The sequence below is a fragment of the Oncorhynchus keta genome, chromosome 33, assembly GCF_023373465.1.
Source record: "Oncorhynchus keta strain PuntledgeMale-10-30-2019 chromosome 33, Oket_V2, whole genome shotgun sequence".
In the NCBI taxonomy this organism is placed as follows: domain Eukaryota; kingdom Metazoa; phylum Chordata; class Actinopteri; order Salmoniformes; family Salmonidae; genus Oncorhynchus; species Oncorhynchus keta.
In genome coordinates this window covers 16,029,758-16,044,700 of record NC_068453.1, presented here as the reverse complement: position 1 = coordinate 16,044,700, position 14,943 = coordinate 16,029,758, and the positions used below count along the sequence as shown (strand labels likewise).

General features: G+C 43.3%; 3 protein-coding genes across 4 annotated transcripts in view; 1 reads left to right on the top strand and 2 right to left on the bottom strand.

The window, feature by feature from the left end:
• Window positions 1-491: 491 nt before the first annotated feature.
• LOC118366290 (ATP synthase subunit gamma, mitochondrial-like) lies at window positions 492-6,865 on the bottom strand. Of its 2 annotated transcripts, XM_052492118.1 has the most exons (9): window positions 6,734-6,865; window positions 6,153-6,187; window positions 5,834-5,965; window positions 5,210-5,417; window positions 4,932-5,075; window positions 4,670-4,734; window positions 2,782-2,937; window positions 1,461-1,557; window positions 492-874 (listed from the first exon to the last, which is right to left on the bottom strand). In XM_052492118.1, exons 1-9 carry the CDS (start codon window positions 6,772-6,774, stop codon window positions 871-873), a joined length of 882 nt encoding a protein of 293 aa, XP_052348078.1. In that variant the 5' UTR covers window positions 6,775-6,865; the 3' UTR covers window positions 492-870. The 2 variants fall into 2 exon arrangements, with proteins under 2 accessions (XP_052348078.1, XP_035604738.2); XM_035748845.2 differs by lacking the exon at window positions 492-874 and having other exon boundaries at window positions 1,457-1,557.
• Window positions 6,866-6,891: 26 nt separating this feature from the next.
• LOC118366289 (DNA/RNA-binding protein KIN17-like) lies at window positions 6,892-12,943 on the top strand. Its single transcript, XM_035748844.2, has 12 exons — window positions 6,892-7,119; window positions 7,410-7,504; window positions 7,682-7,725; window positions 7,857-7,979; window positions 8,076-8,260; window positions 9,583-9,631; window positions 9,752-9,809; window positions 9,932-10,049; window positions 10,161-10,280; window positions 11,955-12,054; window positions 12,197-12,297; window positions 12,441-12,943. Exons 1-12 carry the CDS (start codon window positions 7,006-7,008, stop codon window positions 12,501-12,503), a joined length of 1,170 nt encoding a protein of 389 aa, XP_035604737.1. The 5' UTR covers window positions 6,892-7,005; the 3' UTR covers window positions 12,504-12,943.
• A 4-nt stretch (window positions 12,944-12,947) lies between these two features.
• Window positions 12,948-14,943, bottom strand: part of LOC118365962 (inter-alpha-trypsin inhibitor heavy chain H2-like) — a 15,105-nt gene continuing 13,109 nt past the window's right edge. Inside the window, exons 16-20 of the mRNA XM_052492117.1 lie at window positions 14,384-14,497; window positions 14,099-14,300; window positions 13,776-13,948; window positions 13,497-13,608; window positions 12,948-13,317 (exon numbers count right to left, since the gene is read on the bottom strand). Of these exons, the coding sequence (XP_052348077.1) occupies window positions 13,167-13,317; window positions 13,497-13,608; window positions 13,776-13,948; window positions 14,099-14,300; window positions 14,384-14,497 (752 nt within the window). The 3' untranslated portion in view covers window positions 12,948-13,166. The remainder of the gene's footprint in view (window positions 13,318-13,496; window positions 13,609-13,775; window positions 13,949-14,098; window positions 14,301-14,383; window positions 14,498-14,943) is intronic.

The following is a 14,943-nucleotide window of genomic DNA, read 5'->3' as shown; positions in this document are numbered from 1 at the left end:
ACATCCGTCTGTTCGGTGCTTTCCCGGGTAAGGGGGCAGTAGCTCTTCAGCTGCATCAGATTCACAACTGTCAGTGTCCATGCTATCTGGGCTAACAACAAATGTAGAATTACTGATGCTAGCATTGGATGTGCTCGTGGAAGCAGAACAACTTGCGTCGACAGGTGCAGGTGTAGTACTGCTAGTAGTGGCAGTACAACCAATAGAGCTGGTATGTGTCTCTTATGGACGCGGACCTTACTTTATTTATCCATTTTCGAGCAAATGGAAAGAGCAGCAGCTACGTTTGGCAACACATTCCTGCGAGTGTAACGTTAATGTAATTGGATGTTAATTGTTTGACATTGTGTTATTTCACTGAAGACTAGATGGTTTAATTTAAATTTTGGCAGTGAAACGAGGCTACTCAGGCGAGAGAAGAAAACAAATCTCCCAAATGTATAAATGGACTGTTTGGAATTAGGGGGAATTTAAAAAAATAAAAATAAACGTTTATTTGAAATGTATTTTTTATTTGGCGTACCCCAGTTGGGGAATACCTGCCATAGACTATAGCCTATATTTGGAAGTGCATTTCCATTGTTCAGGCAGAAGGAAAACAAAACAGCAATGTAAAATTGTCGCCTAGGTTTATGTTCAAACATCTCAACTCTCGTCTTTTTCATGGTCACAAGTAGGATTTATTGTGAGTGGAACTAGGAGGACATCTGAAGGGAACATGTTTCTCTGTAAGAGGTAAATTTTTTCCCCCATATATTTTACAAATAGAAGCACAAATGTTCAGAAACTCTCGACGACAGCCGTTTGACGTATTTCAGAAGCATGGATTCCAGAACCACTGGCGATGGATGGCAGGAGGACCTCGTCCATTTATCTGAAACCACAAAGAACACGCATTCAGATAAACGGGATGAAATCAAAATACCCAACCAAAATATCACAGTAAATGTGAGGGAATAACAGGCTTTCTAATCGGCTTTTAACAAAACACAGGATACATGATCGAACACACTAGGCCCTAGAGGGAACTATTCTATCTTAGACTACAGTGGGATGGTTTTCCAAAAAGCACATTTTTCTTCCTTTCTGTGTCCAGTGAGTGTATCCTAGAGACTTTTACCTACGATCACATGATTTAGGTCCTGATACCAACATGAGGGGTTGGAGTGGAGTAATAAGGGTGACAAAATAATGGTTAGGGTACAAACTTAAAAATAACTCAATGTTTAATGACAAAGAATGGGTGGGCTCATGCAAGGAGTCAAATTGGGGATATTTTCAAAGACATAGGTAGCTAATCAAGGTTAAGAATGAGTGGGGTTGTTTTGTGTGTGGGGAAAAAACATTACTGAGGGACAGATCAAACACCAAGGGAGAGAGTGAAACAGAGAGGGACAAAGAGTGAAACAGAGAAAGAGCGAGATGGGCAGAAAGAAGCTGACATCGTGAACAGTACTCACAGGGCAGCAGCTCCAGAGATGATCTCAATGAGCTCCTTGGTGATGACAGCCTGCCTGGTACGGTTGAAGGTGAGGGTCAGCTTATCAATCATTTCAGCTGGAGGGGAGAGAACAGAGCCAGAGTTGATATGTATCAGAGAACAAAGCCATCAAAGTGCAGGCACACAGACCTGGCAACCAGATCGGCTGATATTGTAATAACAATGGCAACCCTAGAAGTATTACACTAGGTCAATCAAGTAGTAGAGGGAGACTGAGGAAGATGATCACAAAGGACTACAGCTACTTAGTGTGCTATGAGGCAGACAGGAAGACTACGACTTGATCTGTCCCCCCTTGGGTTGTGCCGTGGCGGAGATCTTTGTGGGCTATACTCGGCCTTGTCTCAGGATGGTAAGTTGGTGGTTGAAGATATCCCTCTAGTGGTGTGGGGGCTGTGCTTTGGAAAAGTGGGTGGGGTTATATCCTTCCTGTTTGGCCCTGTCTGGGGGTATCATCGGATGGGGCCACAGTGTCTCCTGACCCCTCTGTCTCAGCCTCCAGTATTTATGCTGCAGTAGTTTATGTGTCAGGGGGCTAAGGTCAGTTTGTTATATCTGGAGTACTTCTCCTGTCTTATCCAGTGTCCTGTGTGAATTTAAGTATGCTCTCTCTAATTCTCTCAGAGGACCTGAGCCCTAGGACCATGCCTCAGGACAACCTGGCATGATGACTCCTTGCTGTCCCCAGTCCACCTGGCCTGCTGCTGCTCCAGTTTCAACTGTTCTGCCTGCGGCTATGGAACCCTGACCTGTTCACCGGGCGTGCTACCTGTCCCAGACCTGCTGTTTTCAACTCTCTAGAGACAGCAGGAGCGGAAGAGATACTCTTAATGATCGGCTATGAAAAGCCAATGATCGGCTATGAAAAGCCAACTGACATTTACTCCTGAGGTGCTGACTTGTTGCACCCCCGACAACTACTGTAATTATTATTATTTGACCATGCTGATCCTTTATGAATATTTGAACAGCTTGGCCATGTTCTGTTATAATCTCCACCCGGCACAGCCAGAAGAGGACTGGCCACCCCTCATAGCCTGGTTCCTCTCTCGATTTCTTCCTGGGTTTTGGCCTTTGTAGAGTTTTTCCTAGCCACCGTGCTTCTTCACCTGCATTGTTTGCTGTTTGGGGTTTTAGGCTGGGTTTCTGTACAGCACTTTGAGATATCAGCTGATGTAAGAAGGGCTATATAAATACATTTGATTTGATTTAAAAGACAAGTGAGGAAAATGAGCAATAAGACAGTTGTTATAGAGGCTGGGGAGGAGGAAGATGCTCACAGGCGTTCTTGCTGGCGCTGTCCATAGCAGTCATCCTGGCACTCTGCTCGCTGGTTGTGGACTCCTTCAGACCAAAGTAGAGGATGTTGACCAGGGCAAACTCCTGGTAGTTCCTCAGCACGTCAGCATCAATGTCATCATAGATGCCCATGTTCTCTGTTACAGAAGTGGAAAAAGAAGACGTATGATATCAGTCGGCCATTTTGTGGGGCATACATGTTAACTTCTTCGAGATAGGGGGCGCTCTTTTAATTTTTGGATAAAAAACATTCCCGTTTTAAGCAAGATATTTTGTCACAAAAAGATGCTCGACTATGCATGTAATTGACAGCTTTGGAAAGAAAAAAACGGACGTTTCCAAAACTGCAAAGATATTATCTGTGAGTGCCACAGAACTAATGCTACAGGCGAAACCAAGATGAAATTTCAGAAAGTCAACTGCCACGAATGATTTATCATCGATAGATATGTGAAAAACACCTTGAGGATTGATTCTAAACAACGTTTGCCATGTTTCTGTCGATATTATGGAGTCAATTTGGAAAAAAGTTTGCGTTGTAATGACTTAATTTTCGGGTTTTTTCTTACCAAAACGTGATGAACAAAATGGAGCGATTTGTCCTACACAAATAATATTTTTGGAAAAACTGAACATTTGCTATCTGAGAGTCTCCTCATTGAAAACATCTGAAGTTCTTCAAAGGTAAATGATTTTATTTGAATGCTTTTCTTGTTTTTGTGAAAATGTTGCATGCTGAATGCAAGGCTTAATGCATGCTAGCTAGCAATACTCTTACACAAATGCTTGTTTAGCTATGGTTCAAAAGCATATTTTGAAAATCTGAGATGACAGTGTTGTTAACAAAAGGCTAAGCTTGAGAGCAAATATATTTATTTCATTTGCGATTTTCATGAATAGTTAACGTTGCGTTATGGTAATGAGCTTGAGGCTATAAATAGGATCCCGGATATGGGATTGCTCGTCGCAACAGGTTAAAGTAGTCGGTCGATTTTTATCCCCCTAATCGATTGATGCACCGGTGCGTCAACCTAATTTACCAAAAACATCCCCATCAAAATCCGTCAGTTTAAGTTGGAGATATGTTTTTCTTGTTGCATTGGATGCGACTCAATCCACCGATGTAGCACTTTCACATTTGCAGTGAAAGGTGGCAGAACATGAGACATCCCGAAAATTGTTATTCTTGCGAAAACGTCTGTAGCGACCAAACGGTTTGGCCTACAAAACGATTATGATCACTCTGGAAAGGGGACTCTCACAAACACAATAGTCTTCCTTTTCCTCAACTCCCCCCCAACAAATGTCAGGAGACTCACATGGAGTCAGTCCTGTCGATGTGCCAACTTCTGTTTGGTAGCGTCTGAATCGATTGGGCAACAAACTAATAGGACCCCCACTGCTGAAAGGAGATTCTCACGAACCCGATGGTGTTCTCCGTTGTGCTCTATGACCCCCACAAGTGTCATGGGATTCATCTGAAGGTAACCGGTACTAGTTTTAAAAGACAAATGGAAGTATAAGAGGTAGTTGTGCCCCCCCCAAAAAAAAAAACTACAATTGTTTTTGTTTATATTTCCTACTACAGATACTTCAAAACATTGTCGCCTATGATTTATTTTTGGACTGTCCTTTTTGCCATGTATGAATGTGTTATTCAATGCATTTCTATGGGCTTTAATAGTCAAGGCCAAAATCTATATTATTTGTATATATTCTTTTGAAACAAAGGGGTCTTAAAATTGTAAATCAAATAGGAAAATGATCCATAGTATGACCACCTTAAAACAATTCCATTTGTCAGCTTAGCAACACCCCCCCAACTTAGATTAAAGAATTAAAGCGACCTTCAAACCAATGGTGTTGTACCTGAATTAGCAACAGTATCAATGGAGAAGATGGGCTTCTCGTCAGTCTTGTAGGAGATCACAGACCTGAATGAGGGGGGAAAAGAACATCCATTCAAGACTTGTTCTGATAATTGGCTATGTAGTTTGAAGGATAAGGATGGGACTAGACTTGACGTGAATCTTCCCATTCAAACAGTTATCTCCTTATAGTGGCTCAATTAAGAAACCATTTGGAGGAGACAAGACACTGAAATGTGGATGTGGAAGGAGTCCATCCATACCTGAATCTGTTGTAGATGACAGCACCCTGGTCAAACTCGTAGCCCATGTTGAGCAGCTCTGTGGCGACGATGGAAGCGTCGGTAAAGGTGGGGGGCTTGCGGCCCACCTCTTTGCAGCTGAGCAGCAGGTAATTGCTATGTGTCCTGGTTGCGAGGAGGGAGGGAGGAAACACTTGTCATGGTAATAAACTAAATTCCAAAGGAAACCACTAGACTGGACCTGTTACTGTGGGCATCATACAGTAAAGTGGATGTATTTCTTGATTATCATTCTGTACCTCTGCAGGATGTTCCTCAGCTTGTCCCCCACATTGACTACCATCACCTCCTTGCCCTCGCCGGTGAGGGTAGCAATCTTGGCCTTGATGGCCTTGGCCACATTGGAATGGACGGCGCCACAGAGACCACGGTCAGACGACACACCGATCAGGAGGTGCTTGTTGGCCACTCCCTCCGGGGCCTTAATCTCAGCCTTCTCATACAGGGCTGGAGGACACACAGGCAAGAGAAGAGGGACCATCAGCAGGTTTGTTGAATGCCATTGGCAAACACCAGAAAAACATTTCCAATAAATGTGTGTGAAACAACCGTGACAGTACAGGGATGGTATTCAAGAAGCGCCTCAGTACCAGGGCTAATTTAGGATCAGGTCCCCTCTGTCCATGTAATCTTATTCATTATGATAGAAAAGGCTAAACTGATCCTAGATCAGCACTCCTACTCTGAGACTATGAATAAAGGCCCTGGCCTACCCCTGCCTTCTCACTATGGTCCTAATATAGGACCATAATAACAGACAGTGATGAACTTCACATAGAAACCATCCATTCCCTTAGACTTTAGTGTGTGAGATATATATATATATATGAAAGAGAGAACATGCAGAGTTAGCAATGACATACCCACAGCACCATTTCCATAGACGCGGGCGGGCTTCAGCTGCCTCTCAGCGCGGGCATACTTAGCAGCGGCCACCATCTTCATGGACTTGGTGATCTTTTGGATGTTCTTGATGGACTTCAAACGGATGGTGACTAGAATGGGAAAGATGGATGCCACGGACTGACTAAACATTTGAGGTTCAATAACATTGAGACGTACAACTACAATATCATCATGATTCAAAAGTTTCACTTGTGCATAAGACTTAAAAAGAGGAAGCTCAAGGGTGAATGTTATGTAACACAGAGTAGTTAAAGACATGGCAAGGTAAACACTTACTGTCTTTCAAGGTAGCCATGTTCCTGACCTGCCCACTATAAAACAAACAGAATTAGCTAGGTAATTTAGAACATTATCATTGGAAGTTGATTAAACCAATACAAATAACTAGCTACCTATAAGCGAATGAATGTTGTTTGTACAACTATACTAGCAATCAGTTAGTTAACGTTAAACTAGAGTTCATGTCACCAGATAATAGTTAGCATGTTAGGTTTATCCAGAGAATGCATGCTAACTTAGTTAGTGGGAGGGACAGTGAATTTGACAAGAACTGAACGCTGTTCTGAAAACATCTGGCATCGTACGAATTACTAAAAGGACCATTTAATCAACGTTAGTTCGTTGTCACACACTTCAATGACATGGTTAGCAAGCTAATGTCAGTTTAGCCACCGGCTGAACCTGACCATTCACTCTGCACCACACACCATCTGCGGCCTGCGGGTTAGCGCGCCCTTGCAATGTTTCACATGGCTCGTCAACGCATACGGCGTACATATTTGTCATATATGTGTACGACAGCACAATGCTCAAAATCATGTTTTGAAATATACGTAATTTTGCTAATAAAACGTTACCATTGTGGGAGGAACACCAACGCGCTGGTCCTGGCGAACATAATTACTTCGATGAAGGTCAGACTCGCAGGACTGCGCAAGCGCAAGTAAATGGCAGGATGTGGACGGAAAAACAAACATCGCGTTACTTCAAAGTACACGTAAAATGATGACGAAATACCCACGGAAGCGGCAGATTTTTAAGAGGAAGGAGAAGAGCATAACAACGTTTGAACGTGTTCGAGGCTTATTTCGAATTTAAATAATTTATATGTAGAAGATTATTATTTGACATGGGGAAAGAGGGTTTTCTAAGTCCAAAGGCGATCGGGAATAGGATCAAAGCAAAAGGTCTTCAAAAATTGCGATGGTATTGTCAAATGTGCCAGAAACAATGTCGAGACGAGGTAAGAAAGATGGCTAGCTAAGTTAGCTATCTAACGTCATGTAGCGTAACGTTTGGAATATTTGCTAGTAGGTGCAAGCCAAATGTTGCAAGCGTTCCTAAACGACCAACTCGTTGGGACAGAATGTAAATTAACCATGTAAGTTAGCGAGCTAGATAGACTGTATTGTCCTCAGGAAAGTAATATTAGATCTCGATCAGGGATGTCAGAAGTTAGGTTCTACACACTAACGGTAACGCCCGGGACAAGAGCCAGTTTAGGTTGAACTAGCTTTCCCTTTCTGCCCATAGAATGGCTTCAAATGCCACTGCATGTCCGAGTCCCACCAGAGACAGCTGCTGCTGGCCTCGGAGGACCCCAACAAGATCATGGACAACTTCTCACAGTGAGTCCATTTGCATTTACTTAGGTCTGGCTGTTGGTATGTCGTGTTCTATAACACTGTCTCCAGAAAAAAAATGTTAAAATGACATGTCAATAATGGTGTGATGATGAGTCAGGGGAGGTGTTCCACCAGTGGACTTATTTGCTTTCTCCTCTCTCCACTCTTCCTCTCGCCAAGGGAGTTCAAGAATGACTTTATTGAGCTGATCAGAAGACGCTTTGGTAATATTTGATTTCTTCTGAAACTATATATTATAAGTGCATGCAATATTACACTAGCTACTTATGAAGAGACTGTAAGACAAACCTCAACCTGACTGAATCTCTCTCTCTTTCTCTCTCTTTCTCTCCAGGAACCAAGCGAGTGCAAAACAATATTGTCTATAACGAGTACATCAATGACCGAGAGCATGTCCATATGAACTCCACCCAGTGGGAGACTCTCACTGAATTCACCAAGTGGCTGGGGAAAGAGGGTACTGTCACGCTCATACCCCTTAGAACAGAAGTTATGTGTGTTTGTCTGTGTCTGTCTGATCCCTGACATTGCTGTGTCTGATGACTTCTCCCAGGTTTCTGTAAGGTGGACGAGACACCCAAAGGCTGGTACATCCAGTACATCGACCGCGACCCAGAGACCATCCGGAGGCAGGAGGAGCTGGAGAAGAAGAAGAAGCAGGACCTTGATGACCAGGAGCGCAGTGCCAAGTTCATAGAGGAGCAGGTCCGCCGGGGCCAAGGAGGCAGGGAGCCAGAGGTGAGAGAGTACCACTACTGCCCTCCTCTGACTAGGAGGTCATATTACACTCAGGTGTCTGCTGAACAGGGACTGGCCAAGGGTTCTGTTTACCAAGGATGTAATGATTCACTGATACGCATCGGCACCCGGTACAAATGTTTAAGATGCAGTGCATCATAAAATCCATTTTAAAATTATACAAACCCCCAGTTCACTGATGTTTTTTCAAAAAGACCTCTAATCTTTTGTGACTGAATGTATGTGTTCTTTCCTCCAGTAGCCCATCTAACTAAGCATGTCAATTCATATGACAGTAATTGATCTCCAAGTCAGATAACAGGGTGGCAGGTAGCCTAGTGGTTAGAGCGTTGGGCCAGTAACCCAAAGGTTGCTAGATTGAATCCTCAAGCTGACAAGGTCTGACATCTGTCGTTCTGCCCCTGAACAAGGCAGTTAACACACTGTTCCTAGGCCGTCATTGTAAATAAGAATGTGTTCTTAACTGACTTGCCTAGTTTAAAAAAAACAACTGTGCACAGAGCAGCTCTCACCAACGAGAGCCTATCTCTGATCTAATATTCGTATATCTGTGCGGCACAATCAGCATTCAAATGCTTGTAAAATGGCTTTCGCAATTCTGAATCTTAGGCTTTATTAGTTGGGTGACAACCAATATAATTTGTTGAGTCATTGTTACCACTGTTGGAAATAGTTTTACTTGTTGTTTTACTGGAGTTGTATAGGCTACCGGAGTGGACACAACTCTCATCTTTCTGATTGGGGCTTTTCGATTGCCAGGTTCACCTTAAGAAATAGTTTTGGCGGTTTTGCTTTAAACAATCAGTGCTTTTTGTCATTTTTACATGAACAGGTTAAAGTTGTAATTTCATAAACATTTTGCAAGCTGCAATGTAGGCCTGTGGTCGGAGCGGGAGAAGACCAGCTCACCTGTGTAATGTTCCAAATGTTCACAACCATTCCATTTTGAGACAGGGGTGAAATCCAAAGCTGTGTTATATTCATTTGCTATTTCAGCTAATTTCTAAAGATAAATATTGACATTTTACTAGCAGAAAAATGACAAATGAATAAGTAGGTGAATGAGATTTCAAAAGTGAGGGGACAAAAAGCATAAATTCCTCTCCTAATCAGATAGTGGTAGATGCTCAGTCTGCCCTCTGGCTCAGCTCAGGCGCCTACACACACCATATCATTCTCACGCACACACAGCTCAGAGATGTAATCTCCGACAGAATTCACATCCCTGCTGTTCAGCAAAGATACTGTTTACCTATGACATGTCATGGAATCATAACAATCTGTCCCTCTTTTTTTTTCAGGAAGCACCAGTTTTCACTGAGTTGAAGCGAGAAAGTGAAGAAGAGAAAAGTATTTTATTTGTATTTTTTATATGATGTGATGCTCATGATGCATTTGGTCAGGAATTATGCTGATTACACCGTTATGTCCGCTCTTCTCTCACTGGTTATATTTTTGATTATATTTCAGTTACCTTCAATCTGGCCAAGGGCTCCTGTTCCTCTGCGGATGGCCCATCTAAAGCCAGGTACAGTCACCTGGATCTCAGTAAGAATGACTCACCGTCATCAATAGCAATGCAAAACAGCAAAAGTAATTGACTGTGGGGATTTCACTCTGATTAACACTGTGTCTACCTCTTCCCCTTAGTGTGGCCCTGGGTCCCAGTGCCCTTAAGGCAGCAGGATCAGGGAAAAGGAAAGATGCGCCCTCCACCTCAGAAGCCAAAGAGAAGAAGAAGAAGTCGGCCCTGGATGAGATCATGGAGGTACGGTAGTGTTTCCAGTTCTCCCTCTCAGCTCTGACTTGATGCAGTGTCAAGTTAACTCTGTGTTAAACACGTGCGCATGTAACCCTTTGTGAGCTGTGTTGTGTTCAGATGGAGGAGCAGAAAAAGAGGTCTGTGAGAGCGGACCACTGGCTGCACCCCGGCATCGTAATCAAAGTTGTTACCAAGAGACTGGGGGAGAAATACCACAAGAAGAAAGGAGTCGTCAAGGTAACACATTAGTTTCACATAGTGGTTGGTGATTGGGCCAGTTTTGTGTTCTAAGTATCTTATAAGAGGTTTATAGTCAATAGAATAATATCATACAGTTGAAGTCGGAGGTTTCCATACACCTTAGCCAAATACATTTAAACTCAGTTTTTCACAATTCCTGACATTTAATCCTAGTAAAAAACCTCTTAGGTCAGTTAGGATCAGTTAAGAATGTCAGTTAAGAATGTGAGATGTCAGAATAATAGTAGAGAGAATGATTTATTTCAGCTTTTATTTCTTTCATCACATTCCCAGTGGGTCAGAAGTTTACATACACTCAATTAGTTTTGGTAGCATTGCCTTTAAATTGTTTAACTTGGGTCAAACGTTTCGCGTAGCCTTCCTCAAGCTTGGGTGAATTATGACCCATTCCTCCTGAAAGACCTGGTGTAACTGAGTCAGGTTTGTAGACCTCCTTGCTCGCACATGCTTTTTCAGTTCTGCTCACAAATTCTCTATGGGATTGAGGTCAGGGCTTTGTGATGACCACTCCAATACCTTGACATTGTTGTCCTTAAGCCATTTTGCCACAACTTTGGAAGTATGCTTGGGGTCATAGTCCATTTGGAAGACCGTTTTGCGTCCAAGCTTTAACTTCCTGACTGATGTCTTGAGATGCTGCTTAAATATATCCACATAATTTTCTTTCCTCATGATGCCAGTGCACCAGTACCTCCTGCAGCAAAGCACCCCCACAACATGATGCTGCCACCACCATGCTTCATGGTTGGGATGGTGTTTTACGGCTTGCAAGTCTCCCCCTTTTTCCTCCAAACATAATGATGGTCATTATGGCCAAACAGTTCTATTTTTGTTTCATCAGACCAGAGGACATTTCTCCAAGAAGTACCATCTTTGTCCGCATGTGCGGTTGCAAACCGTAGTCAGGCTTTTTTATGGCGGTTTTAGAGTAGTGGCTTCTTCCTTGCTGAGCGGCCTTTCAGGTTATGCGATATAGGACTCATTTTACTGTGGATATAGATACTTTTGTACCGGTTTCCTCCAGCATCTTCACAAGGTCCTTTGCTGTTGTTCTGGGATTGATTTGCACTTTTCGCACCAAAGTACGTTCATGTCTAGGAGACAGAATGCGTCTCCTTCCTGAGGGGTATGACGGCTGCGTGGTCCCATGGTGTTTATACTTGCGTGCTATTGTTTGTACAGATGAACGTGGTACCTTCAGGCATTTGGAAATTCCTCCCAAGGATGAATCAGACTTGTGGAGGCCTACAAAAAAAAATCTGAGGTCTTTGCTGATTTCTTTTGATTTTCCCATGATGTCAAGCAAAGAGGCTCTGAGTTTGAAGGTAGGCCTTGAAATACATTCACAGGTACAAAAAAAAGAAGAAGCTTTTAAAGCCGTGCCACCATTTTCTGGAATTTTCCAAGCTTTTTAAAGGCACAGTCAACTTAGTGTATGTAGACTTCTGACCCGCTGGAATTGTGATACAGTGAAATAACATGTCTGTAAACAATTGTTGGGAAAATTACTTGTGTCATGCACAAAGTAGATGTTCTAACTGACTTGCCAAAACTGGTTGAAAAACAAATTTGAATGACTCCAACCTAAGTGTATGTAATCTTCTGACTTCAACTGTATGTATTTAGGCTAACAGTTGTTGTGTGTTGTAGGAGGTGCAGGATAAATACACGGCCGTAGTGAAGATGATTGACTCAGGGGACAAACTGAAACTAGACCAGAGTCACCTGGAGACGGTCATCCCTGCACCAGGTAACCTAGTTCTCGCCATGGTTACACACACATGTCCACAGGAAATTGATAATTTTCAAACTGTACATTTGACTTGATATCTGTAATCTGGCCTGTTATTTTACCAAATCGAATAATCAAGTCTAACTCATCTGTCCCACAGGTAAACGGGTCCTGGTTCTGAATGGTGTGTACAGAGACACAGAGGCCCTACTGGACTCCATAGACGAGAGAAAGTTCAGTGCCACCCTCACACTTGACTCGGTAAGGACCAGGCACAAAATGGCTCTCGTCATGCATCAGTTTCTAACGTTTGGTGTTGGAATAGACTTTTGGTGTGGCAACTGCTTTGGGATGATATGAATGGTTCTTATTTTCTCATACAAGGGTGTGTTTTTCTTCCTCAGGGTCGGATGAAAGGGAGGAGGGTGGACGGGATCGCCTACGAGGATTTCTCTAAAATGGCCTGATCTATCATGACTTCCGTTACATGACAGCGTAACCCAAGAGCCCCTACCCTTCCACTGAGAGGCCCATCAGATGAGAGACTCTACTGTGTCAGAGTTACCCTCTGTAAATATCCCAGAATGCATTTTCTATGGAGGTATCACTTCCTGAGTTAGCCGAGTAATGATAAGGGGAGGGGTTGTATTTTTATTTTGTATTGTTATTAAATGGTTCTCTACAAATACATTTTAATGTTGTAATATTACTTATTGAATGAAGTACAACACAATTGACCTTTGTATTGATTGAAAAACATTTGTATTTTGCCATGTAAGATGAGGTCTGAGAAATACAACAGTCATTGGAATGTTCTGGTTAAGAAGTGTGTGTGTGTGTGTGTGTGTGTACATAAAGTTCAAAGCCGGCAGTGTAGTCTTCATGAAAATAAAGAAACATTCACACAGCTATACATACTGATACTGCTTTTTTATAACCTGATGTAAAGAGAGAGAGTTGTCAAACAGAGCTGTGATATGAAGACAGGTCATAACAGATATGTGTCTAGTCCGATTGGCTGCATATGTGTGTGTCTCCTGTACCTGTGGACTAGGATATCCATTATAACTATGCCCTGTCTCTTGCTGCCTGGGTTACATGGTACCCCCGTGTGCCTTGCGATTGGTCGCTCAGAGCGGGAGCGGCAGGAAGCTGTCGAGTCGCGGGACGATGTAGTTGGTGTAATGGCCGTCGATGAAGCCTTTGCCACTGTTGTGGATGAACCAGCAGAAGACGTCAGATCCACGTTTCTGATCCCGCCTGTAGTCCTTCTGCCAGCCCCTGTCACACACGTGGAATAGTTACAACCTCGTCTACAAGCCTCACTGTTAGCACTCCCATGCACTATGTCCCACTGTGATATGGTGGAAGGATTGCCTCAACAGAGATGAAGTTTACTGACTTGAGTATGTGTGACATGCTGATGTTATTCCTATAGTGGTGTGTGCGTGTGTTCTTACCTGGTGACGACCAGCTTGTTGCCCTTCACCTCCATGGTGGCCTCCTTCTTCAGAGGGTCAGCTCCCTGGTGCAGGTTAAACACCCTCACCTCTGGCTCCTGGCCAAACTGACCTACACACACACACATACACAGGTTAGTGAAACCTAGTGAAGTAGGCTGTAATTGAATATAGGGATACTGTTGCAGGATTCACTATAAGGGTGATGTAGGGTATCCTGTCAATATATGTCAACTCATGTAATTAGCTTATAGCATTATTGTATTCTTGGTGACCTACCTATAAGGCCGTGGGCTTGAGAGGAGTACTGGTTGTTGTTGGGGATATAGAGGCCCAGGAAGTCCACGTGGGTTGGGTGTTTCTTCCACACACGATGTAGCAGCACCATCACAGTGATCTTGTCATCCACCGTCACCATCACCTTGGCGTCCTTCACTATGGAAACCTTCACCCTGAAACACACAGGGATCATAGCATGTGGTTCAAACAGGAAACCGTGTACTTTTGAAATGTAGTTTTTTACCTTACCATAGTAAAACAGGCTGATGGTGCCTGACCAGAGGTTTGTGTGTGTCTGTGTGTGTGGGCGTGCATGTTCCTACTTGTCCTGGGTGATGTCGGCCGTGGCTCCCCAGGTGAAGGAGTGGTTGTTCCTGCCGACAGTCAGGTCGATACGGTCGGTGGTGACTGACACCCTGATGCCGTCAGGCTGGTAGAACACTGATATGGTGCCAAAGTACGTGTTCACCTTCTCCTTCTCCTCCACCCTCTTAGAGCCAACCAGCTGGCCATTCACCACCACACCTAGAGGACAACGAGGGTGGAGGATAGAGTTAAGAGGACACAAGCACAGGCACACACATTTTTGCAACCACACACACACATACCTGCACCGGGGTCTGACACCAGATTGAGAATGTGTCCAGGCTCTGAGTCGATGTTGAAGCAGACGTCCATGTTGTTTTTAGGGAGGTGGACGATGAAGTGAGGGTCGTTCTCCACTGTCACACAGAAAACACACAGACAGACAACCGTTACTATGGTGACACAATGGACATGAGAGTATTACCCACTGCAAAATTGCCAGGTAGGGAGGTAGGCGATAATGATGGCCCAATGCAGCTGTTTTTATCTCAATTTGAAATGATTTCTGGGAACAATTAAGTAACTTACTGTTTTCAATTAAAATGGTCAAAAAGAAACAAAAATAGTTACATATGGACAGTACCAAAACAAAATATCTAATGATTCTGTCTCTTTGCAGCAAAATCTGCACTACTGGGATAGTTGTATCCCCCATATGTATAACATTCTATTTAAATTGAAAAACTCAAAGTTTTGAATCCAGCGTTGTTTTCTGTACCAGTTCATAAACCATGTGCCATGGAATCAATACATCGAAAATCTCTTCCCAACTATTTTGCAAATCTATATGGCACAGCTGTCC

Excerpts from the sequence above, each read along its gene's own strand:
- LOC118366290 (XM_052492118.1), bottom strand. The coding sequence starts at position 6,774 with ATGTTCGCCAGGACCAGCGCGTTGGTGTTCCTCCCACAATG. Across the intron at positions 5,418-5,833 it reads CTATGGAAATGGTGCTGTGG|CCCTGTATGAGAAGGCTGAG; the intron begins GTATGTCATTGC and ends TGTGTCCTCCAG. Across the intron at positions 1,558-2,781 it reads CAGCGCCAGCAAGAACGCCT|CTGAAATGATTGATAAGCTG; the intron begins GTGAGCATCTTC and ends TCTCCCCTCCAG.
- LOC118366289 (XM_035748844.2), top strand. The coding sequence starts at position 7,006 with ATGGGGAAAGAGGGTTTTCTAAGTCCAAAGGCGATCGGGAATAGGATC. Across the intron at positions 7,505-7,681 it reads ATCATGGACAACTTCTCACA|GGAGTTCAAGAATGACTTTA; the intron begins GTGAGTCCATTT and ends CCTCTCGCCAAG. Across the intron at positions 12,055-12,196 it reads GACGGTCATCCCTGCACCAG|GTAAACGGGTCCTGGTTCTG; the intron begins GTAACCTAGTTC and ends TCTGTCCCACAG.